Genomic DNA, 22,543 nt, shown 5'->3' with positions numbered 1-22,543 from the left:
AAGAAGAAAGTCACTCTGGTGATGGATGTGGTGTATAACTATACCTACCCCCTTTAATCTTTTGAACCACCATTAAATCACTGAGAAAACTTGGATCAAATTTCAAACAGAAGAGGAGGAAGAAGGTCACACTGCAGGTGTGAAAGTAGATGATCCAAACTTTGTCCTCAGTGTAGGCTGTAGACTCAGGGAACCACTTTTGTCCTTCCTAAGGCATCTCACCCTACCTGGCCTGGTCAGTCTCCAGCCAGGAATGATGAACTGTAATCAGACTTACATGAACCCGGGTCCAAAAAGGGGGCTTCTTACAGCACTGTAACTCAAATAGCTAACGAGAGCGGTTTTTCCTCTTCCCAGTGTCTGCAGACAATGCTGGAGAAGTCTGGGCTCAAGGGTAAGTTGCAGGCCATACCCTCTGCTGCGATGAGGCCCGTCAGCCTGTCCTCTCCCCGTGGTCAGCGGCACCGGCCCTCCCCCATGGGCACCACACCTCCTGGCCCTTGTTTGCAGACTGACAGAAAACTAGGTGCGGGTCACCCTGCCTTTCAGTGCAGAAAACCTGGGCAGGATCCAGCACAGGTGCAAAAGACATAAAGGCCTGGAGGGGCCGGGTGAGGGCGCACCTGGTTGAGCACACATGCTGCCGTGCGCAAGCCCAGTGCCACCTTCCGGGGGGGGGCTCACGAGCAGTGAAGCAGGGCTGCAGGTGTCTCTCCCTCTCTGTCTATCTCCCTCTCAATTTCTCAAAATCATAATAAATAAATAAGTAGATAAGTGAAAATATAAGAAAAGAAATGTCTGCACCCTTGGGAATGACGCCGGCGTTTCCCTTAGACTGTCTACGTTGCTGACTGAGCACTCCGGGTACTATGTGCCGGCACTTCCGTGGTGCCCAGTGCAGACTGCCAGGAGTCAGAGGGTGTCGGTGTCTCGAGCTGCCCATTGGGCAGGACCACGAGTGAGCCTGCTACTGGTTGTGCCATTTTCACACCTGGTTACAGAGGGGACAGAGGCTGACATCTGTAGGTGACACTGGGAGCTTACTGCCTTGTCCTGGTGGTCACCATAGTCCTCCCAGCCGGGGGTCACCCACTCCTGTCTTCAGGGGTGAGGTGGCATGCCCTGGGGTTTTGTTTTCGCAGCACAGCTTTGTGCCTGCGTCAGTCCAGTCCCCTCAATGGATTCTGCCCCTACTTCAGACAGGAAAGGAGAGATTCCACGGCTTGGATAGCTTCCTCCGATGCCGTGTGATTCTGGGGGCTGGAGCCCATGCCTTCACACACAGTAAACTGCACAACTGTGGGAGGCCTAGCCCCCGTCCCAGTCCCAGGTAGTAGAGCGAGTTCAGGTCTGAATTCAGGCCCAAGCTCTTCCCACCCTGGCATCCTCTTTGAGCCTACTGCCTGTTGTTGTTGTTGTTTTTAGTAATATTTTTTTATTGGGGAATTAATGTTTTACATTCAACAGTAAGTACAATAGTTTGTACATGCATAACATTCCCCAGATTCCCATGTAACAATACAACCCCCACTAGGTCCTCTGAGTCCTTCTTGGACCTGTATGAGCCTGCTGGGTTTTTAACACACCCAACTTGCTTTGTGGCTGCAAGTCTTCCTGTATTTACAGCTAATAGTAGAGACTGGGAGGCGTCTCACCCAGTAGAGGCACACTTCTGGGTGAGATCCTGGGTTTAAACCCTAGCAGCACCTAGGGGAATGATGGATGGTGGAGTGGCACTGTGGTATCTTTCCCCCACCCCCAAAATAAAGAATAGAAAGTGGGGCCAGGGAGGCTGCTTAGCAGAACTGTGCTTGCATGAAGCCCTGAGTTCATTCCCTGGGTCAGCCAGTAAGCGAAACTAACACCAAGAGAGGGTTTGCTTAGAGCAGGCACCTTGTGGATTCAGAGCCTGTGTGTAGATATGGATCTGAGTTCATTGCATTGTCTTGCTTCTTTGGGTGGATATATATATATATGAAGAAGTCAGCCTGGAGCAGTGAAACCGCAGGAAATACTATTTTGGAAATACTGTTTTTCTATCAGATTAAATGCTAAGTTCACAGGGCCAATCTTGTGCTAGTCCGCAGTTGCTGGCAGTGCAACTGGCACAGATCTTAGATAAATGAAACCCAGCTCCACCATGCTTTTCACTGAGCCATCTCCTGGACCCCACCGTACTTTTAGAAGGGATCCTGCAGTGACATAGTTGTGTGTACAGTGTGTGAGAGGTGTGAGCATGACAATAAGTACTTCAGGACCTAATAATAGTGGTGCTTTTATTCGCAAGTATACAGTTCCTGGACTAGAGAAATATTAGCCAATTCCGAGAGCAACTTAATTATTTTTCATGCTCTGGAAGTGTAACTTAAGTTTTTTAAAGTATTGGGCTGTCAGAAAAAGTCACGATGCATAGAAAAACATAAAATACATCCTGACTTTTCCAACAGCCCAGCAGTTAATCAATAATAGGCCAAAGCCCCAGTTGGTATCTATCTAGTGGGGCCATTCCTGACGGGCGTCAGTCCCGAGATGTCCTTTCACGCTGCCTTTCTTCCCTCCAGGAGACGAGTGGCATCTGCGGAGAACGGACTGGTGCTATGAAGCCGGCGAGCCTCTCTGTGAGGAAGTAAGATCACTTCTGGGCTGTCCCTCCTGAAACCCAGCAGTGCTCCTCTTATGTTTTCATATAAGAGGCCCTGCTCACATGAGCAAACTCTAGAGAAAGCTTTAGGTTTTTTTTTTGTTTGTTTGTCTGTTTTTTTGTTTTTTTTTTCAGCGTGTGAACCCCCTGGTAGAGCATGTGCCTGACCAAGGCCCCAGGTTTGAGCCCTGGCACCACATATGAGACCATCGTGACACTAGGGGAAGTTCCACAGATGTTGGAGCAGCCTTCCTCTATATATTAAAAAAAAATTTTAATATAGAAATAGAGGCAGAAAAGGAGAGTTAAAGAGACCACAGAGATGGAGCTCCCTTAAGCAGGGCAGCAGGTTCCTCAGACCTGAGTCACACACACGACAGCTGCTCGCCATCTGAGTGAGCTGCTTCACCAGCCCTTGGCTTTATTGTTTTGTTTTTGTTTTTGTTGCCCTTGTTGTTTTTTTTTTTACTGTTGTAGTTATTGTTGTTATTGATGTCATCATTGTTGGATAGGACAGAGAGAAATGGAGAGAGGAGGGGGAGAGAAAGACAGACACCTGCAGAACTGCTTCACCGCCTGTGAAGCGACTCCCCTGCGGGTGGAAGCTGGGGGCTCGAACCAGGATCCTTATGCGCCGGTCCCTGCGCTTTGTACCACGTGTGCTTAACCCGCTGCGCTACCGCCCTGCCCCTGTTTTTGTTTTTTAAGGAGAATGAGAAAGGCAGCCTGGAGAGGTGAATTCACTCAAGTGTAAGGCCCAGATTGATCGATCTTTGTCACACACACACACACACACACACACACACACACACACACACACACACACACTATCCATGGGTCTACTTATACTTTTTTCTTGGCTATAGATTTTTCTTTTGCCTCCAGTGTTATTGCTGGGGCTCAGTGTCTGCACCATGAATCCACTGCTCCTGGAGGCTATTTTTTCCCATTTTGTTGCCATTGTTGTTTTATCACTGTTGTAGTTGTTATTATTGTTGTTATTGTTGTCATCATTGTTAGATAGGACAGAGAGAAATGGAGAGAGGAGGGGAAGACAGAGGGGGGAGAGAAAGATAGACACCTGCAGACCTGCTTCACCGCCTGTGAAGTGACTCCCCTGCAGGTGGGGACCCGGGGGCTCAAACCGGGATCCTTACTCCAGTTCTTATGCTTCGCGCCATGTATGCTACCGCCTGATCCCCGGCTGTAGATTTTGATAGAATCGGGAAGCCTCAACTAAGTGTGCAAGTTGTTGTAAATGCGGTAAGTCCTCTTGTTAGAAGAGTATGCGTCTCTCTGAGAAAGCCATTCTTCCTTGGGAGACAGAACAAAAGACATTCAACTAATGAAGGAATTTGACAGTGCACAGCCCTGGTGATGATGCCATGGATGGAGCAGTAGACTCAAGCAAGAAGTCCTGTGTTCAGACCCTGCACTGCATGAGCCAGCAGTGCTCTGGTTCTCCCCACACACACCTTTCTCCCTAGTCAATAAACTTACTTATCACGAGAATTCACAGATACGCTCTGAACTTTGAACTCCCCTTTTTTGTCATGGGGGTTGTCACTGGGGCTTGGTGCTTGTGATGCGACTCCACTGTTCTGTCATGTTCATTTTTTCCTTTTTTTTTTTCCTGTTACTTATAACAGGATAGAGACAGAAATCAGGAGGAGAGATAGAAAACAGAAAGAGAGGGGAGTGGTAGTGCTGCGGGTTAAGCGCACATGGTGCACAGCGCAAGGACCAGTGTAAAGATCCCAGTTCGAGTCCCTGGCTCCCCTCCTGCAGGGGAGTCACTTCACAGGCGGTAAAGCAGGTCTGCAGGTGTTTCTCTTTCTCTCCCCCTCTGTCTTCCCCTCCTCTCTCAATTTCTCTCTGTCCTATCCAACAATAGCAACAACAACAATAATAATAACCACAACAATGATGGAACAACAAGTGCAACAAAAGGGGAAAAAATGGTCTCCGGGAGCAATGGATTCGTGGTGCAGGCACCAAGCCCCAGCAGTAACCCTGGGGGGAAAAAAAAAAGGAAATAGAAAGACACCTGCAGTTCTGCTCTGCTGCTTGTAAAGTGGGGGCCAGGGGCTTGAACCTCAGGCCCTTGCACTCAGCAGGCCCCCTGCTTACAGCTTCAACGGGGTGGTTTTACTATATGAGATGCATCTTCACACTCTTCCCTTATCTTGTCCCTTCAGTATGCACTTTATTTCTTGCAATTATCTGCGTATGTTCCGGGGAGTATAGAAGAGGCACAGAGCTGAGTTAAAGATGCAGCGGTGTGTGTGCCTCAGCACCCTCGTGACAGGAGACTTTCTCTGTCCCCAGGATGCTACTCTGAAAGAGCTTAAGGTCTGCTCCGGAGAGACTCTGCTCATCGTGGAAGGGAGACTGCCTCCTCCGGTAAGGGGGAGCTTCTGAACGTCACTGTGTTTGGACGATGAAGATGTATGTTCTTGTGTTTGTGTGAGAGGGGCAGAAAGGCAGTCGGGAAGAGACTAGAGAGCAGCCCGAATCCCAGCGCTCACATGGCTACCATGTCTCCGCAGCGCCAGCAGTTTCCCCCCACGGGTGAGGCCAGGAGCTTGAACCCGGGGCCTTGTGCATGGTGCACTCAGCCAGGAGCACACAGAGAGAGTTTACCTGGATTTTCAGCAACAGAAAACATGACTAGACTTGCTGGGTTTTTGTTTTTGTTTTTTGCCTCCAGGGTTATTGTTGGGGCTCAGTGCCTGCACCATGAATCCACCGCTACTGGAGGCCATTTTCCCCCTTTTGTTGCCCTTGTTGTTATAGCCTTGTTGTGATTATTATTATTGTTGTTGATTTTGTTCATTGTTGGATAAGACAGAGAGAAATTGAGAGAGGAGGGAAAGACAGAGGGGGAGAGAAAGACAGACACCTGCAGACCTGCTTCACTACTTGTGAAGCGACTCCCCTAAAGGTGGGGAGCCGGGATCTCAAACTGGGATCCTTTTGCCGGTCCTTGAGCTTTATGCCATGGACTTTCTGGGTTTTGACATCACTACCAACTAAAGAATAGATGTCCCTTCTGGTTGTTTTTCCTCGATCCTTCTAATTTACATTTTATTTTATCGAATGGAGACTATTTGTTAATCTTAGCCAAACTGATGAACAGAAAAATGTTCTTGCCTTAAAATGCATTTCTTGAAGCATAATCAAGCATTTATTTCTTTTCTTTTATTGAATAGGACAGAGAGAAATTGAGAGGGGGAGGGGAGACAGGGTGAGAAAGACACCTGCAGACCTGCTTCACCACTTGTGAAGCAACCCCCCTCCCTGCAGGTGGGAGCCAGGTCATATGTGTAATGAAACATTTTACATGCTTCCCCCCATCCCTACACTGTCATCTTCTGTTCTTGGAAAATGAGCCTGGTAACAGATTGCTATCTGGTTCTTCCCCACTGTGTTTTAAGGACTTGAAGTCAGTGAGCTGAAGTTGCAGGCTGTGCTGAAGGAAATGGGCTTGTTTAATATAGGAAACATGCAGGAATCTTGTGTGAAGCCAGCAGGGTTTCTGCTTCCTTATAAAGTTGTCCAAGCGGGGGTCAGGCGGTAGCACAGCGGGTTAAGTGCACATGGTTCAAAGTGCAAGGACTGATGCAAGGATCCCGGTTCGAGCACCCAGCTCCCCACCTGCAAGGGGGTCGCTTCACAAGTGGTGAAGCAGGTCTGCAGGTGTCTGTCTTTCTCTCCCCATCTCTGTCTCCCCTCCTCTCTCCATTTCTCTCTGTCCTATCAAATAATGACGACAATAATGACGACAACAAGGGCAACAAACTGGGAAAAAATGGCCTCCAGGAGCAGTGGATTCATGATGCAGGCACTGAGCCCCAGCAGTAACCCTGGAGGCAAAAAAAATATATATATATATGTAGAGAGAGAGAGTTGTCCAAGGAACTTGAGTAACTGCTGTACCTTATGGGGCTCATTCATATAAAGCCTGAAGAAATCACATAATTCACTTAAATATTTTTGTCCTTTCTATTATGGCCACTATGATACTTCTGTTTAGTTCCAGTTACCTCTGTTGATTTAATTTGTCAATTTTAAAAACATCACCCTAACAGATCTAAAATACTGAATTCAAAAACATTTTGTTATCCAGTTGTCTGTGTGGAATCTCAGTCTGAGTTACTGCAGTTAGAAACGTTTTATCTAGGCCCAGGAGACAGCACAGTGGTGATGCAAAAAGATTTATGCCTGGGGCTCTGAAGTTCCAGGTTCGATCTCCAGTTCCACCACAAGCCAGAGCTGAGCACTTTTCAATACTTCATCCCATAGGGCTTCCTGAAAGTCCCCATCTGGTGGTACCAGCCTCGGGGATTCGCCAGCCATGGAGAGACTCAGCGGGATGCAGTGAACAGTGCCCCTTCTCAGGGTGGGGACTGGAGAGCGACCTCCCCCCCAGGTGAGCATCAAGCAGAGTTGAGGGTGCCAGTGTGTCATAGAAAAAAGTGGAGTGTCTGCTTCTGCTCTGAGAAGTGGCATCAGGGGCCGGGTTTGGCACGCCTGACTGAGCGCACATGCTACAGTGCACAAGGACCAGGGTCCGAGCCCTCCGGTCCTCACGAGCAGGGGGAAAGCTTTGCGAGTGCTGAAGCGGGGCTGCAGGTGTCTCTCTCCCTATCTTCCCCCTTCCCTCTCAATTTCTGGCTTTCTCTAGCCAATAAATAAATAAAGCTAATAAAAAAATACTCCTATGATTGTATTTTAAAAAAGAAGCAGCAGGAACACTTGTCTTAAGATTGGAGGTGGGAGTCGGGTGGTAGCACAGCGGGTTAAGCGCATGTGGCGTGAAGTGCAAGGACCGGAGTAAGGATCCCAGTTTGAGCCCCTGGCTCCCCACCTGCAGGGGAGTCGCTTCACAGGCGGTGAAGCAGGTCTGCAGGTGTCTGTCTTTCTCTCCCCCTCTCTGTCTTCCCCTCCTGTCTCCATTTCTCTCTGTCCTAACAATGACGACATCAATAACAACAACAATAATAACTACAACAACAATTAAAAAAAGACAAGGGCAACAGAAGGGAAAATAAATAAAATAAAATAAAATTGGAGGTGATGGGGTTGGTGGTGGAGCCCCTAGTAAAGCCCACGCATCACCATGCCAAGCGCCCAGATTCAAGCCCCTGCTGCCTGCCTGCTGGGGGTGGGCGCTTCACAGGTGGAGAAGCAGGTCTGCAAGCATCTTTCTTTCTCTCCCTCTTCCTTCTCAGATTCGTTCTGTCCCATCAGATATTTTTTTTTAAGGAGGAAAAAAAAATGGCTGTCCAGAGCAGTGGATCCATTGTGCTGACCCTGGGCCCTGGCGATGACACTGGTGGCAATAAAATAATGATAATAAAAATGAGTTAGAGGTGAAAGTCCACTGAGTCTGTCTGTCCCGCATTGTCCAGTGTCATGCTCACTTTGAAGCTTCTGCCATGTGCTCTGGCTGTTCCTGTGGCTTTTATCATCAGCCTGTGCTTTTGTCGAGTTTTTGTGAGTCATCTCTCAAGCTCCTCAGAGCAGAGAGAACAGAGAGTTGTAATGGGCCAGGATGGAGACTTAACTACAGGGGGGCCAGGTGGCAGTGCAGCGGGTTAAGCGCACATGGTACGAAACACAAGGACCCGTGCAAGGATCCCGGTTCGAGCCCCCGGCTCCCCACCTGCAGGGGAGTCACTTCACAGGCGGTAAAGCAGGTCTGCAGGTGTCTCTCTTTCTCTCCCCCTCTGTCTTCCCCTCCTCTCTCCATTTCTCTCTTCCTATCCAGTAAAAAATATATATATTTTTAAGAAAAGCATCAAGAGCGGTGGGTTCATGGTGCCAGCACCAAGCCCCAGTAGTAACTCTGGAGGTTAAAAAAAGAGAGAGAGACTTGACTGCAGCCCCAGGGAACAGGGTCAAGCCAGGCCCCACTTGGGCCAGAGCATACAGTAGATGCCTCCCCTCTCCTGAAAAGAGCCCCTTGGGTGAGGCAGGCTGGGGGTGGGGATGGGGTGCATTACCTGTTTACACTCGCGCATACTCAGCCGGACAGATTGAGCTGTGCTCATCTCCTCTCACCCTGACTTACAAACGAGAAAGTCTGCCAGGAACAGTTATGCAGGTGAGAGCCCAGGTGAGAGCCCTCGTGGCAGAAAGCAAGAAGGTGATGTCTGGGAGCCAGGCGGTGGCACGCCTTGCTGAGCGTACAGTACAGCATGGAAGGACCTGGGTTCAAGCCCCCAGCTGTGAGCACATTGCTGAACACACGGCTCATTTTAGAACATGAGTGGGACCTTTAGAAACCTGCCCTGGAGCCAGGTGGTGGTGCGTTCAGGTGAGCCCTTGTTACCCTAAGCAAGGACTCGGCTTCATATCCCGGGTCCCTACCTGCAGGGGTCCGTTGCACGAGTGGTGGAACAGTGCTGCAGGTGTCTCTCTCTCCCTCTCTTATGTCCTCCCCTTTCCTCTCAGTTTCTCTCTGTCAAAAACAAAAATACATTTTTTAGAAAAAACTATTTGGACACCACAAGTGGAAAATTCTCTACACACAGCAGGGAGAGGCCCCCACATGGCACTGTGTCACCTGCTGTTGCTCACTGCTGGGGAAGCTGGGCCAAGTGTGGGCGGGGTTTTTACTTCATTTATTGGATAGAGAAACTGAGAAGATAGACACACACCAGCAGCACTGCTTCACCTCTCCTGAAGCTTCCCCCTGCAGGTGGGGACTGGGGGCTTGAACCCGGGTCCTTGCACATGGTAACACGTGCACTCAACCAAGTGCACCATCACCTGGCTTGTGGGCAGTAGGTTTCTCAAGAAGCTGCTCCTGCTCCGAAGTGCAGCTCAGAGCTCCTCTCTCTCTCTCTCTCTCTCTCTCTCTCTCTCTCTCACACACACACACACACACACACACACACACACACACACACACACACACACACATAAGCGCCACCTGTGCTTTGCAGGCCCTCCTGGTGACGTGCCCACAGACGTGGCCCTCGTCTTCCTGGGAGACCTCAAGGTCTCTGAAGACACCTCGTTGCTGGAGCTGAAGGCCCAGGTCAGACTCAACCCTGCGCCTGCCATAGTGGTGGCCTGGCTGTCCCCGGGAGATATTAACCTATTCTCCTGTCTCCTTTTCCCTCAATTACAGTCTGTTCTGATATGGCATTTGTTAAGTGCCATGTTCAGTGGTAAGTACCCAGCAGGCCACACGGGCCTCCCCTGATTGAGTCCCTCAGTGACCTGTGGCTTGTGCCCATTTTGATTTCTTAGAGAAACCTGGTCTCGTGGAACATTCGTGAAGCATTCACTCTGCCTCTTTCCATTGTCTTCGTGCCATTGTGACTCTCGTGCTCAGTGTCATTTGTTGTCTATTTCCCGGGTTAAAGCTCAGGCCTCACTCAGGCTGAGGTGTTAGCCTGACAGAGAAAGAGCACTTCATCCAGTGGGGAGACTGACTCGACCCCAACACAAAAGGCTACGGGGGCAGCATAGACATTCAGACGGCCTCAAGCAGCCTCCCCAGACAAAGCAGATGGTCTGTTTCTTACGGGGACTAGAGGAAAGGTCTTTTTCGGTTTTGTTTTTATTTGATTTTTTTACTCTATTTATTTGATAAACACAGCCAGAAATTGAGAGGGGAGGCAGTGATAGGGAGAAAGACAGAGACACCTGCAGCCCTGATTCACCACTCGTGAAACTTCTCCCCTGCAGGTGGGGACCAGGGGCTTGAACCTGGGTCCTTGTGCCCTGTAACATGTACAATCAACCAGGTGCACCACCACCCAGCCCTTTTTTATTATTATTTTTTTATTTGGTAGGACTGAGAGAAATTGAGAGGGGATGAGGGAGAGAGAGAGAGAGACCTGCAGCCCTGCAAAGCTGCCCCCAGCACCCCCACAGGTGAGGACTGGAGTACTGAGCCCAGGTCCTTACACACGGCAACATGTGTGCCAGCCAGGCTCACCATTCAACCCCAGAAAGACCTTGTGTTTTCTGCTTTCCTTTTATGGGATTGAAAACTCCAGAGTTACTGTTCCGTCTACAGAACATGCAGCCATTTATGGACTACAGCCCAAATGTATGAACAGTTCTCTGCCTGAGCAGAATCAGGGCATCTGTTGAAGCAGATGGACGCAAGGTCCTGAAATGCTGGCTGTCGGCACCAGTGAGAGCTACAGCTCGGCCCCTAGCTCTGCCCCTCACGCTAGGCAGGTCTGCTCTGTGTTATACACACGGAAACTCATTTCGCAAAAACTGAACTACGAAGGAGATTAGGGTTCAGATTGAGAAAAAGTGGGTGGATCTCAACTAGAGAGGAAGGGAGGCTGACTCGGGCCGGCCCTGTGCTGTCCTCAGTGCTCCAGGTACTCCCTCCCTCGGACCTGGTGTGGTGCCCCGCCCAGCAACCTGGTCTTTTAAAAGAATTTATTTATTTATTCATGAGAATGATAGGAGGAGAGAGAGAGAGAAACAGCCATCACTCTGGTACATGTGCTGCCGGGGTCAAACTTGGGACCTCATGCTTGAGAATCCAGTGCTTTATCCACTGCGCCACCTCCAGGCCACTCAGCAGTGCCTTTGCAAGCCGTCGGGGAATGTGTCTGTGTTCCAGGCCATGACCCTGCCCTCCATGTGGAAGCACGCTGTCCCATCCCCAGCCTTCCTCCGAGCCTGGACGGTGGAAAGCAGGCGTCCCGGCCGCCTTCTGCGCAGCAACCGGCAGCTGCTCAGGTAACCCGCCCCCCCCCCCCCCCCCCCCCCCCCGGTGAAGGCACCCGGAGCCCCTCTCAGCACGTCCCCGACTGGCTGCTGGCTGATGCTTTTCTCAGAATCCCTGGGCCAGCTTTCATTTTCCATGTTAGTAACTTTGTGTATATTATTTTATTTTATTTTATTTTTTGCCTCCAGGGCTGTCTCTGAGGCTCGGTGCCAGCTCTACAAATCCACTGCTCCTGGAAGCCATTTTCCCTTTTGTTGCCCTTGTTGTTGTTACTATTATTGTTGTTATTACTGTCATTATTGTTGGATAGGACAGAGAGAACTGGAGAAAGGAGGGGAAGACGGGGAGAGAAAGAGAGACACCTGCAGACCTGCTTCACCGCCTGTGAAGCAACTCCCCTGCACGTGGGGAGCCAGGGGCTCGAACCAGGATCCTTACTCCGGTCCTTGTGCTTTGCACCACATGTGCTGCTTAACCCGCTGTGCTACCGCCTGGCCCCACTTTGTGTATTTTACACAGTGGGGCGCAGTGCATGAGATTTCAAGTGCCCCTTGGCTTTACTGCGTGTGTCACAACACTTCTGTGCTGCAGTGACAGATGCCCTGGGCATTTTCACCCGACTGACTCACATACTTTGTTGGGAAGACATGTGAGGTCTACTCCCTCAGCAGCTTCTCAAGTGTTCTATGTGGAACTGCCTCTTCAGTCGCTGTGCTGTCCTCTGCTTCCCCAGAATTCACTCACCTTCTAACTTGGACGCCAGTTTCCTTTGACCGCTGTCCCCGCCCCCAGAATCCAGAGTTTGGTGTCTGTTGCAACGACTTTGGGTGTTTTAGATTCCACTAAGCTAAATGCCTGCAGGTCCACCACTGTCGTCAGTGGCAGAATCTGCCTTCTCGTGACTGTCGACTAGTCCAGCGTCTGTGTCTGTTCATGCACCGCCTGGATTCGTGTGTCACAGACGTGCAGGTCATTTCCTGTCTCGGCTGTTGTGAATCTGTGACAGATTCTGTGGCAATGAAGCTTTGTGAGAGCAGGGCAACCGTTGCTTTGACTTCTCACAAATATAGAGCTGCTGCTGGCTCGAGCTCCTCCCCATCTCCCCTGTGACTGTACCAGGCTACATTCCCACCAGTGGTGCACCAAGGACCCCTTCTCCCTGCGTCTCCTGTCTTCGGGAAGGGTGATTCCGGAGGGGTGAGGTGATGTCTCATCTCCTGCCCGTGAGCGATGGTGAGAGCCCTTCCGTGAACTGTACAGGTCACGCGTTTGGGGTAAACCCCTCACCCTGTCTTGCCACTTTCCCATTCTGGAGGATGCCTGTTTGCACTTCGCTGGTGGTTTACTTTCTGTGCACATTTTTATTCCAATACAGTCCTGTGTGCTTATTTTTGCCTTTGGTGTCAAGTTAAAAAAAATAATCACCAGAGCCAACGTCAAGGTACTGGCGCCATGTTTTCTTCGAGGAGGTTGTGGCTCCAGGCCTTGCATGGAGATCCTGAACCCGCTCTAGCGTTCTTGCATGTGCTGTCAGGCCAGTTTCCACAGCGCCTTGCACTTCCCCACGGCACTGCCTTAGCACCTGCGCCGTCACCTGGTCGCCTGGGTCTGTTCCCAGGTTGTCTGTGTCTGGAACCCAGAAGAGTGATGCCTTCAGCATGGTTCTCGACTGTTTCCTGTGAAAGGTGGCACGGGAATGGGGAATGGTGATAGCGCTGGCTGCAGTGTGCACGTCATGGGCAGTGTGGACATTCCCACAGGATTTTCACTTGGACCCTGTGCTGTTTTGCCATGTGCGTGACCCAAGTTCGAGCCCAGCCTCCACTGCATTGGAAGCTTCAGTGCTGTGGTCTCTCTCTCTCTCCCTCCCTCCATCTCTATCTAGAGTCCTTCTGGAGTGCCAAAGCATGTCGGTGACAGACAAATAGTATTCTGAGGCCAGGTGGTGGTGCACCTGGTTGAGCGCACATGTTACAGTGCACAAGGACCCAGGTTCAAGCCCCGGGTCCCCACCTGAAGGGGGAAAGCTTCACAAGTGCTGAAGTAGGGCTGCAGGTGTCTGTCTGTCTGCCTTTCTCCCCATTCCTCAATTTGTGGCTGTCTCTATCCAGTAAATGAATAAAGATAATAAAGAGATTTTTTAAAAAAGAATAGTATTCTTCCAACTCATGAGCAAGTCTTGCCACTTGTTCCTCTCTTCATTTTATTTTGTCTTAGCAGCTTTCAACTTGTGCTGTTAGCGGGAGTCAGGCGGTAGCGCAGCGGTTAAGCACATGTGGTGCAAAGCTCAAGGACCGGCGTAAGGTTCGAGCCCCCGGCTCCCCACCTGCAGGAGAGTCGCTTCACAGGCGGTGAAGCAGGTCTAGGTGTCAAAAAAAAAAAAATTCAATTGATGCTGTTATCAATGAGACTATTCACTTGTTCTGTTAGTTCATAAAAGATCACTACTGATTTTCATATATTGGATTCATACATTATAACTTCACTGAATTCATCTATTCTAGAAGCTTTTTGGCAGCCTGAGGGGTGTGTGTGTGTTACATAAATAATCTGTAAGCAGAGACACTTTTACTCCTTCCTAACTCAGATGCCTTTTCTCTCTTCCTGTGGTCAGCGGGTGTCCTTGTCTTGTCCCTGCTGTGAGGTGTGTGGCCATTGTTGACACTGCCCGTGTACAGTGTCCCACTCCCTTGTGGTACCGGCCCCGCGTGGCCCTTCTGTGTGCTGTTTACAGTTTGCTGAGGGTTTGGCGTCTGTGTTCATCATCACAGTCCTACTTCCGCCTCCTCCTGGAGTCTTTCTTGTCTGCTTTGAGTGCTTACTCGCAGAGTAAGATGGGAAGAGTCAGCAATGCTGATACCGGGAATTGTTTAACTATTTGGTAGAATTCATAACTGGAACCATCTGGTCCTCGAGGTACTTTCTGGGAGTTCTGACGACTGATCTGTCTCCTTACATCCTCAGTTCAGTCTGAAGAGAAGCTCCTGGAAAACCTACAACCTGCCATTTTTTTCTACACTGTCTTCTTCAGGGCATAAAATGATCTGGAGCCTCTTAAACTGACCAGAGCTGTAAATAATGCATTTTGTTGATCTCCTTTTTTTTTTTTTAACCAGGGAACATAAACTGGGGAAGAGAACAGAGATCTGCTTAGAGCCCCTTCAGAAAGAGGAAAACCTGAGGTAAGGCCTTCCCGCCTGTCCGTCTGCTCACACTATAGCTGCTTTAAAATCCGACTGTTCCCACAAGTTTCCTCCTCACTGCTTGTGAGCTGCCTGGCAACCTAAAATAGATTAAATTCCAGAAATGCATTTGTATGGCTGGAGTCTAGGGTGTGGAACCACTTGCCCATAAGAAGACAGACTGCCCTTCCCCAGAGGGACCAAATGCATGTCAGGCCCATGACAGGCTGACAGGACAGCTCAGGCTGCCCCGTACCCGGGGCTGAACTCCGAGCACGTCTTCGGCTGCTGGGGCATGAGCTCTGGGAGAGCGGAGACGCTGCTTTTGGTCACTGCCCGTCAGTAGTTGTTCTGAGGGGTGCTGGACACAGGACTCAGCCTCACACAAGCGATGTAGCCCTGAGCTTCAGTGAGGGAGAGACAGCAAAGCACTGCTCTGGTGCTCCAGTGTTTGTTACCATTCTCCCAAAAGGAAGTGCCTGGAGGGAGACTTTTGGACACAGGTCAGCAAGATAGCTCGTTGGGAGGAGGCTGTGCCATGCACAGGACCCGGGTTCGAGCCCCTGGCACACCACTTGGCAGCACTACAGCACTGGGGGAAGCTTGGGTGCTGTGGTCTCTCTTCCTCTGTCTAAAGAAAAGTCAGTCTAGATCCATAAGGCCCTGGCGACAACATAAACACTGGGCTGTGGGAAATGTCATGTTTTTTTTTTCTGTGCCAAAATTTGTCACAAATATATGTAAATGGACATCCTGAGTATCTTGAATTGTGAATTTCCCATGCAGGTATGTTATGCCAATTTTTTTTTTCCACCAGACCTCTGCTTAGTTCTGGCTTATGGCGGAGCTGGGAATTAAACTTGGGACCTTTGGTGCCTCAGCCATTTCGCATAACCACTATGCTGTTTGTTTGTTTTTAAATTACTAATTGCCTGCACCAATGAACCCACACTCCGTGGCCCTATTTGTTGTTGTTGTTGTTGCTAGACACACCTGCAGCACTGCTCGCGAAGGTTCTCCCTGCGAGTGGGGACTTGGGAATTGAATCTGGTTCCTTTTGCATGGTAGTGTGTGCTTCCAAGTTGTGTTCCCACAGCAGTGTTTCAGTCCTCATGCCATCCTGAAAATGCCGCACCTTTTTGTTGTCTAAATTTGACCATGTTGGGGAGTAAAGCTGCTTCCCGACTTTGGCCGCTAGTAAGGCTGGTGTTTTACTCAGGCTTGGAAGCCACTTGTAGTTAGTGAGTGGTAACTTTTTCATAATCCCCATTTTCAAAACGGAGTCTAATTTGTGTGAAGTCTTTTTTTTTCTTTTTTGCCGCCAGGGTCATTCCTGGGGCTCGGTGCCTGCACCACAAATCCACTGCTCCTTTTGTTCCCCTTGCTGTTTATCATTGCTGTTATTGTTGTTGTTGCTGGATAGGACAGAGAGAAATGGAGAGAGGAGGGGAAGACAGAGAGGGGGAGAGAGAGACACCTGCAGACCTGCTTCACTGCCTGTGAAGCAACCCCCCCTGCAGGTGGAAAGCTGGGGGCTCAAACCAGGACCCTTATGCCTTTCCTTGCGCTTTGCGCCAAGTGCGCTTAACCCGCTGCACTACCGCCCAGCCCCCGTGTGAAGTCTTAAAGACTGGAGAGAGCACTGCTCAGCTCTGGCATGAGGTAAGTGGTGCTGGGGACTGAACCTGTGACCTCTGGCACGATACTGGTGGCTCTCCCCATGTGGCCTCCTGCTCTGGTAACGGCCCTGGCTCCTCCCACTCCCCACTGGCCCGACATTCCCGCCCCAGAGTCCAGGTTCTGCCAGGTCCCCACTTCTCTCATCTGTCTCACCACCCTAAAAGCAATCATCTTTCCCTCTTTCCCCAGTTTCCGTCCTGTAACAGCCTCCCCACACCTGGCTTTGCCCCACTTCTCAGAGCACCCCCTATGCACTGCACAGCCCCCCTCTCCTGGGTCTGGCTCAGAAGCGTGAGGCCCAGGACTCAGTCCCCAGCACTGCACATGTGTTGGAGTGGAGCTGCTGCCTCCTTCCTCATAAACTAATGAGAGTCGAGGTAGCTTCCTTCTGAAGCGGCCAGGCTTGTCTCTCCTGATTGGGAAGCACGGGTCCCTCTGGGTGCTGAGGGCCTGACCATGGACTGTCTGGGCGCAGCCCCCAGGACATGCTGCTGAGGACCCGGATGCACATCCCTGGTGAGCGGGACTACGCCCCGTCGGTGGACCTGGTGTGGGACGCGGCCCGCGGCTGGAGCGCCGCCTCCCTGAGGCAGTGCGTGGCCCAGCTCTACGCCCTCCCCGCGGAGAAAACCAGAATCGCCAAGCACTTGGCTGAGAAGTCCCAGTGGCTCCCGATATCCAGCTGGGTAACGTGTGGGCCGCCCTGCCCGGAAGGCCTGCTACCCCTGCGCTCCCAGGAGGGGGGGGTCTAGTGGGGCCTCAGCGGTCATTCACGACACCTGGTTTGTCTCTAGAACCAGCAACCGGCCAGGAGGAAAAAGAAGCAGCAGCAGGAGAGTTTGCAGGGGCCGCCTTACTTCTTAAAAGATGGAGACACGATTGGTGTCAAGGCAAGTCATTTTAACACTACACTGACACAGCAGGACCAAAGCCTTTGGGGACTGTCACTGCCTGTGTCACCCTGTGAGCTCCAGCGTCTGCCCCAGACAGCCGGTGCTGGGGTGCATGGACTTTGCCTGCTGGGGCTCTAAGGCCGCACTGGCGTGTGCGAGGCCCCAACCCCCCAAAGCAGACCTGTGAGTGAGTGAGTAACAGGGAACTCCTGCCAGGACACCGGCCTTCCCACAGAGCAAGAACTGTGGCAGGGACAGGAAGGGCCAGAGTTCACAGGTGTGTGGGAAGCTCCTCCTGTTTCATCTGAGTGAAAAAGCTTCCCACAGAGAGCAGAGTGGGAAGAGATGGCCGGGCAGCTCACCTGGGGCCTCGCCTAAGTGCTGACTGAACTGTCCCCAGGACTTTCCTGGCGCCTCACGTGGTGTCGTTTGACAGAGCACGTCGCGTGGCACTTGGCGGTGACTTTGGCCAGGGGCAGAGCACTACGTGGGATAGTTGACTCTCCCGAGCTCACGCTTCAGGGTGGGGTGGGGGCTGAACTCTGGGCTTGTGGGAGGCGCAGGGCCGAGACCCAGAGCGGTTTCTCTTAAGTCAGGCCGCTCCTTTGGCCAGGCTAGGTCGCCTCTAGACATTCCTCAGACATCCACTGAGGTGTCTGAACAAGCTGCATTTCTGTGAAATGTAGAATCTGCTGGTGGAAGACGACGACGACTTCAGCACAGTCAGTGGTGAGGCTGGGAGAGAAGAGCAGCGGCTCGCTCTGCAGAGGAAGCCAAGGTAGGCGCTCCCCAGTCAGGGAGCTCCCCTCAGCACCCCGTGTTCCGCAGAGCCCTCTCCTGCAGGGCTCGCTGTGCTGTGGGACACAGGCCACAGAACCGTCTCTGCTGCCCCATGGGAGCACCCGACCCCATCCCCACGCTCCCGTCTCATCACTCCACAGCCTGGCTGACGGCCCCACCCGCCTGCTGTGGGCAGACCGTGGCCTCCCGGGGCTCAGTGTCCTGCCCCTGGGGCGGGTCTGAAGGCCTCCACTGAGGCTGGGACAGCCAGCGGGGAGCGGCGGGGCGCCCCCGGCGAGGGTGTATGGGCTGCTCCCCCACACAGCAGAGTGGTGCCATGCGCCTCTCCCGCTCCCGACCGTGTGTGATGAGACGCAGGTGCAGACAGCACTGGGCCTGGCTCCGCGCCGCCCGGGAATGCCAGGTGCCGGTGATGTGCCAACTTGAGGGAAGCGTGGGGGCGTTTGCTCCCTGTCTGTGGGCACAGCACCTCCTCAGCCAGCAGCCACCAGAAATGACACCCCTGCCCTCGAGTCGACTCCGCTGAGACGCCCGAGTGCGGGTGGGGCTGCTAGAGGGTCACCGGCTGGGTGAGGGGAGCACGGAAAGAGCTGTGTGGACGCCCCCTCCTCACGGGCAGGCATGGGGTCAGCAGGGGCAGACTCAGTGACAGCCCGTCTCCCACAGCCAGGAGGCCCCAAGCACACGGAGTGGTGGCTTGCGCTCTGGGGCCCGAGGACCAGAAGCTTCTCTGTCCATCCACGTCGGGAGCTTCAGATAGCACAGCGGGTGGCACCGGGCGCCTCTGCACCCAGGCTCTCCAGCTGGCTCTATGAGAGCAGCCATCTGCCATCTGCCATCTGCCTCAGACAGACAGACTCCAGCTTCTTCACATGGTTTTGAGCCACGGGCAGAGGGGCTCTGGAGGTCCTCAAGGTGCCAATCCCCACACTCGACCAGACGCAGTCCGCAGCGTCTCATGGCTGGAGCGAGCCCACCGTCCAGAGCCTCCACGTTCCAGCCTCTCAGCAGCTGACAAGACTCGCCTGGTGCCTAGCAGCCCCCCCGGAGGGGCTGCTGACCAAACGGGCAGCGGCCCTTGGCTTCTGCCACACATACCCCGTCCCCCTCTCTGCCCGAGTAGCAGCTGGAATTTGAACGTGGCTGCTCTGCACTGTCCGCAACCAGAACATCCTCCGGCCTGATGCAGGCTGAGGTGACGTCCACGGTGCAGACAGGAGAAGCGGAGTCCAGTGGTGCCAGCAAATCCATGGGGGACTCCAGTCAAGGGACAATAAACCGTTCAGGTTGTAGCTCGTGTCTCTCTCTGATGCCCAAGACCCTGCAAGGCCTCTGCCAGGCGCAGGCCATGCTAGAAAAACACCACTGGGACTCCTTAGAAAGGGCTCACAGGCCTGCCGTGGTCATGGAGAAATTCAGACTCAGGACAGAAAGGGAAGGGCCAGGTTCACTCTGGGTAGGGATCGGGGCTGAGTTTGGCAAGTGTTCAACCAGGACATTTTATGGTCCCCTGAAGAGGGGCATGAGGACATGAGCAGCTCCGGTGCTGGGACCCTGCCCTCCTGATACGGTGACGCAGCCGCTGGCCCCTCAGCAGCTCCCGAGTTCCTTCTTGTCGGGTACAAGGTGCCCGCAGTGGCAGGGGTGCAAGTGGGGCATGACTCCTTCAGGCCAGGTGACAGCTTGCTTCTTCCAGATTGTTTTGTGAAGGGAGCTCTGAGGCTATGCCCGGAGTCTGCCTCCCCGGCTCCCTCAGGACGCTGGTGGGGAGGGCTGCTGCAGGAGTGGGTTCAGGTGTGACACACAAGTCACCATGTGGCTCCTCACCCACAGCCAGGCACTCAGGCCAGACAGGAAAATCATCTGTCATGCTCTTCCTCACAGCTGCCCGTGGCCGAGCTGGCCACTGGGGCTCTAGCTGCTGCATCCACCCCCCAGGCCAGGACCAAGAGAAGGGTGCATCCCCTTGGTTTCACAGAAACTTCCTGGAGGTGACGGTCACTGCAGGATCTCCGCAGCCAAACCTTAGAGCACCGCACGCAGCTGGCTCTGGGCTGATCAGAGAAGGTGCTCGGGGCCTATGCGTGTGTGCTGCCCTAGGAGGGAAGGTGTTCAGGCCCAGCACTGGCGCCCACAAACACAGAGGGCACGACCACCCAGCCAGTCTGCTTGTGAGATGACCTGAGGTGAAGCCTTGGGCACAACCTAAAAGCCCCCGGAGTAGTTATCAAGATCACTTCCCAGCACGTAAGTCAAAGTTCAGAAAATACAACAGGCCGAGCGAAACACTTTGCAGAGCCAGACTTCCCCTCTTGCACACTTGCTATTCTAGGGGTGACATTTTTATTCAGACACACGGGACGAGACCACGTGAACAGAGCTTCCCTGGGTGCCACACAGGTGTGCACCCTACATAGTAAGCTCTCTGGTCCCAAAATCAAGTCAGGCCTAGCCACACCGTACACAGGCCATGTGCTGGCTTTAGGCACAAAGCACAATCGGTTTCAGTTGTGGGGTGCCCAGGCTCCCCTGCCCTGGCTCAGAGACTTCAGGGGGTCAGGAGGAAAGGTGGCACAGCATTTGGGGGAGATGGGATGAGATGGTTGCACATAACTGGTGTCCTCTGCCCCTGAGCTGATGCAGGGCCCTTAGTGCCTAGGGCAGAAAATAGGGCGCAGGGCTAGAAGCCCCAGGACGAGGCGCACACTCCAAGGAGCCTGGCTGGGCCACAGCAGTCCCTGAGCACAGGGTCTGGCTGCAGGGACGGCAGGCGGCAGCCACTTGCAGAAGACACCAAGCAGCACTGTGCCATGTGTAGCCTCAGGCCCCCTCCAGGCCCTGCAGCTGTTGCCAGTGGTGACTCCCAGACCCCAGCAGGGGTGATGTGGGCAAAGCCCGCTAGTCAGCCCAGCTCCCCTTGAACACAAAGTCAGAGTGCGGAGTGCACAGAAAGCTGATCTCACACAGCCCCTGTGGGGAGCTACACCCCAGCCCCTCCACCTCGCTGTCCAAAGTGAAAGGGTCCACCCTGCAGATCAAGTCCCCTGCTTGGCCGCTGAGGAAAGGGCTGCCCCCCAGTGGTGCTGGACACCAGGAACGCAGCACAGGAGGATGGAGATGAGAAACAGGCGTTTTATTTATAGACAGCTATTTACACTGTGGCTATGTACAGGGCGGGCGGGCGGGCACTGTATAAATTAGGATCATAAATACGAGGGAGCCCACCCCAGGGCACAGCACTCTGCTCCGGGCTCAGCCACACTGCCCGGCGGGGTCACGGCCCACACCAGTCTGGCTGCATGGACATTCCATCCATCCCGAGCAGAAGGGGGAAATGGTTTATGTGTAAATGTGTGGCCAGGGGACCATGCTGAGCACGGGGCTCCCCGTACCTGCTGCTCCTTGACCCCTCAGCTCAGCTGTCCTGGACTGCTGACAACCTGGAACCCTGGGACGTGCCCGGAAAGCACCCCAAGGTCCAGTGTCCCAGCCCCCGCCCGCAGTGGCTGCTCAGACAAGGGGCACCACGACGTCCTCCCCACTCCTTAGGGGGCCACGGTGAGCCTGGCACCCAAGCCACCATGAGCACCCATAAAGCCGTGATCTGGTCACACCTGCCATGTGAGAGAGCAGCTCCCCCACTCACTTGGGACCCCACATGCAGCCAGTCACCCTCACTCACCCCCAGGGCTACAGTGGGGACCCCCTTTCAGGGTGACTGTGATTGGTCTTGGAAGCAAGCCAGCGAGAGGCCCAGGGTGTGGCCTTGGGGGTTCCATGGGGTGGGGGGGGAGGGGCAGGCAGAGAGCCGGGATCCCAGGGGGCCATGCAGGGCACCTGCTTGCTCTCCCACAGCAGCCGACTGGGCACGCGCTCCACAAACCCTGAGCCATCCAGCCAGGCCGTGCGGGGCCTCCAGGAGGGGCTGAGGAGCGTGGGGGAGGAGCGAGTGGCACAGACCAGGACCAGCACATGGCAGAGCTAGAGCAAGCCCATCCTTTCCCATCAGGGCAGCGTGGCCAGGCCCAGAAGGCCATGTCCAGGGCAAAGAAGGCTAAACACGTCATGCAGGGACGTGGCAGAGGACAGCGGACCTTTCCACCCCATCCCTGGGACCCGCGGGCGGTTTCTGCCCACTCGGGACATGATGCCAAGTGAGTGGCTGTCCGTCCATCCTAGGTGTCAGGTAGCTGTGTTGGTGAGTCCAGCCTGGGAGCCGGGCTGCCTGTGTGAGCGCAGGGTTAGCACCATGAGGGGCCGCCTCAGAGGCGGGGGCAGCGCAGGACGCACGCCGTCAGCACGGAGCCTAGGCCTCGCTGGGAGGACCTCGGTTCAGCTCCTTGATGCCACACAGGATCCTCTTCATGTGGCCCACCTTGGTCACACCCAGGTCCTGCAATGACAGCACAGCCATCCTGACACCTCTCCTCCCTACCTCCTGGTAGGCAGGGCCGCGGCACCACTGGGAACACAAGGGACAGATGGACAGACACAGCAGGCAGGCACAGCCTCCGGGACCCACGTGAAAGGTCACACCCACCCAGACTGGACAGGCCTGCTGGTCAGAGGGGAGCAGTGACCCCCAACAGCCACTGTCTAGGACACCCACAATGATGTCACACCCTGTCTGGAC

The 22,543-nt window shown here is 53.4% G+C and overlaps 2 protein-coding genes across 14 annotated transcripts in view; one reads left to right on the top strand and one right to left on the bottom strand.

The window, feature by feature from the left end:
• The window catches only part of USP40 (ubiquitin specific peptidase 40), a 78,355-nt gene extending 59,153 nt beyond the window's left edge, over window positions 1-19,202 (top strand). For 4 of the 10 annotated variants that reach the window (XM_060193811.1, XM_060193815.1, XM_060193813.1 and 1 more), the window contains 11 exons: window positions 358-394; window positions 2,562-2,626; window positions 4,970-5,044; window positions 6,947-7,073; window positions 9,595-9,689; window positions 11,247-11,365; window positions 14,471-14,536; window positions 16,692-16,902; window positions 17,011-17,106; window positions 17,796-17,887; window positions 18,530-19,202. In XM_060193811.1, the coding sequence (XP_060049794.1) occupies window positions 358-394; window positions 2,562-2,626; window positions 4,970-5,044; window positions 6,947-7,073; window positions 9,595-9,689; window positions 11,247-11,365; window positions 14,471-14,536; window positions 16,692-16,902; window positions 17,011-17,106; window positions 17,796-17,887; window positions 18,530-18,725 (1,179 nt within the window). In that variant the 3' untranslated portion in view covers window positions 18,726-19,202. The other 6 variants (XM_060193814.1, XM_060193812.1, XM_060193817.1 and 3 more) reach the window with 6 other exon arrangements.
• Window positions 19,203-21,022: 1,820 nt separating this feature from the next.
• DGKD (diacylglycerol kinase delta) overlaps window positions 21,023-22,543 on the bottom strand; it is a 75,290-nt gene continuing 73,769 nt past the window's right edge. For all 4 annotated transcript variants that reach the window (XM_060193820.1, XM_060193821.1, XM_016186904.2 and 1 more), the window contains one exon: window positions 21,023-22,303. In XM_060193820.1, coding sequence (XP_060049803.1) covers window positions 22,217-22,303 — 87 coding nt within the window. In that variant the 3' untranslated portion in view covers window positions 21,023-22,216. The remainder of the gene's footprint in view (window positions 22,304-22,543) is intronic.

This window comes from Erinaceus europaeus, chromosome 7, assembly GCF_950295315.1.
Source record: "Erinaceus europaeus chromosome 7, mEriEur2.1, whole genome shotgun sequence".
NCBI classification, from domain to species: domain Eukaryota; kingdom Metazoa; phylum Chordata; class Mammalia; order Eulipotyphla; family Erinaceidae; genus Erinaceus; species Erinaceus europaeus.
Note: the sequence above shows the minus strand (reverse complement) of the source record. Positions and strands in the feature narration are given on the sequence as shown.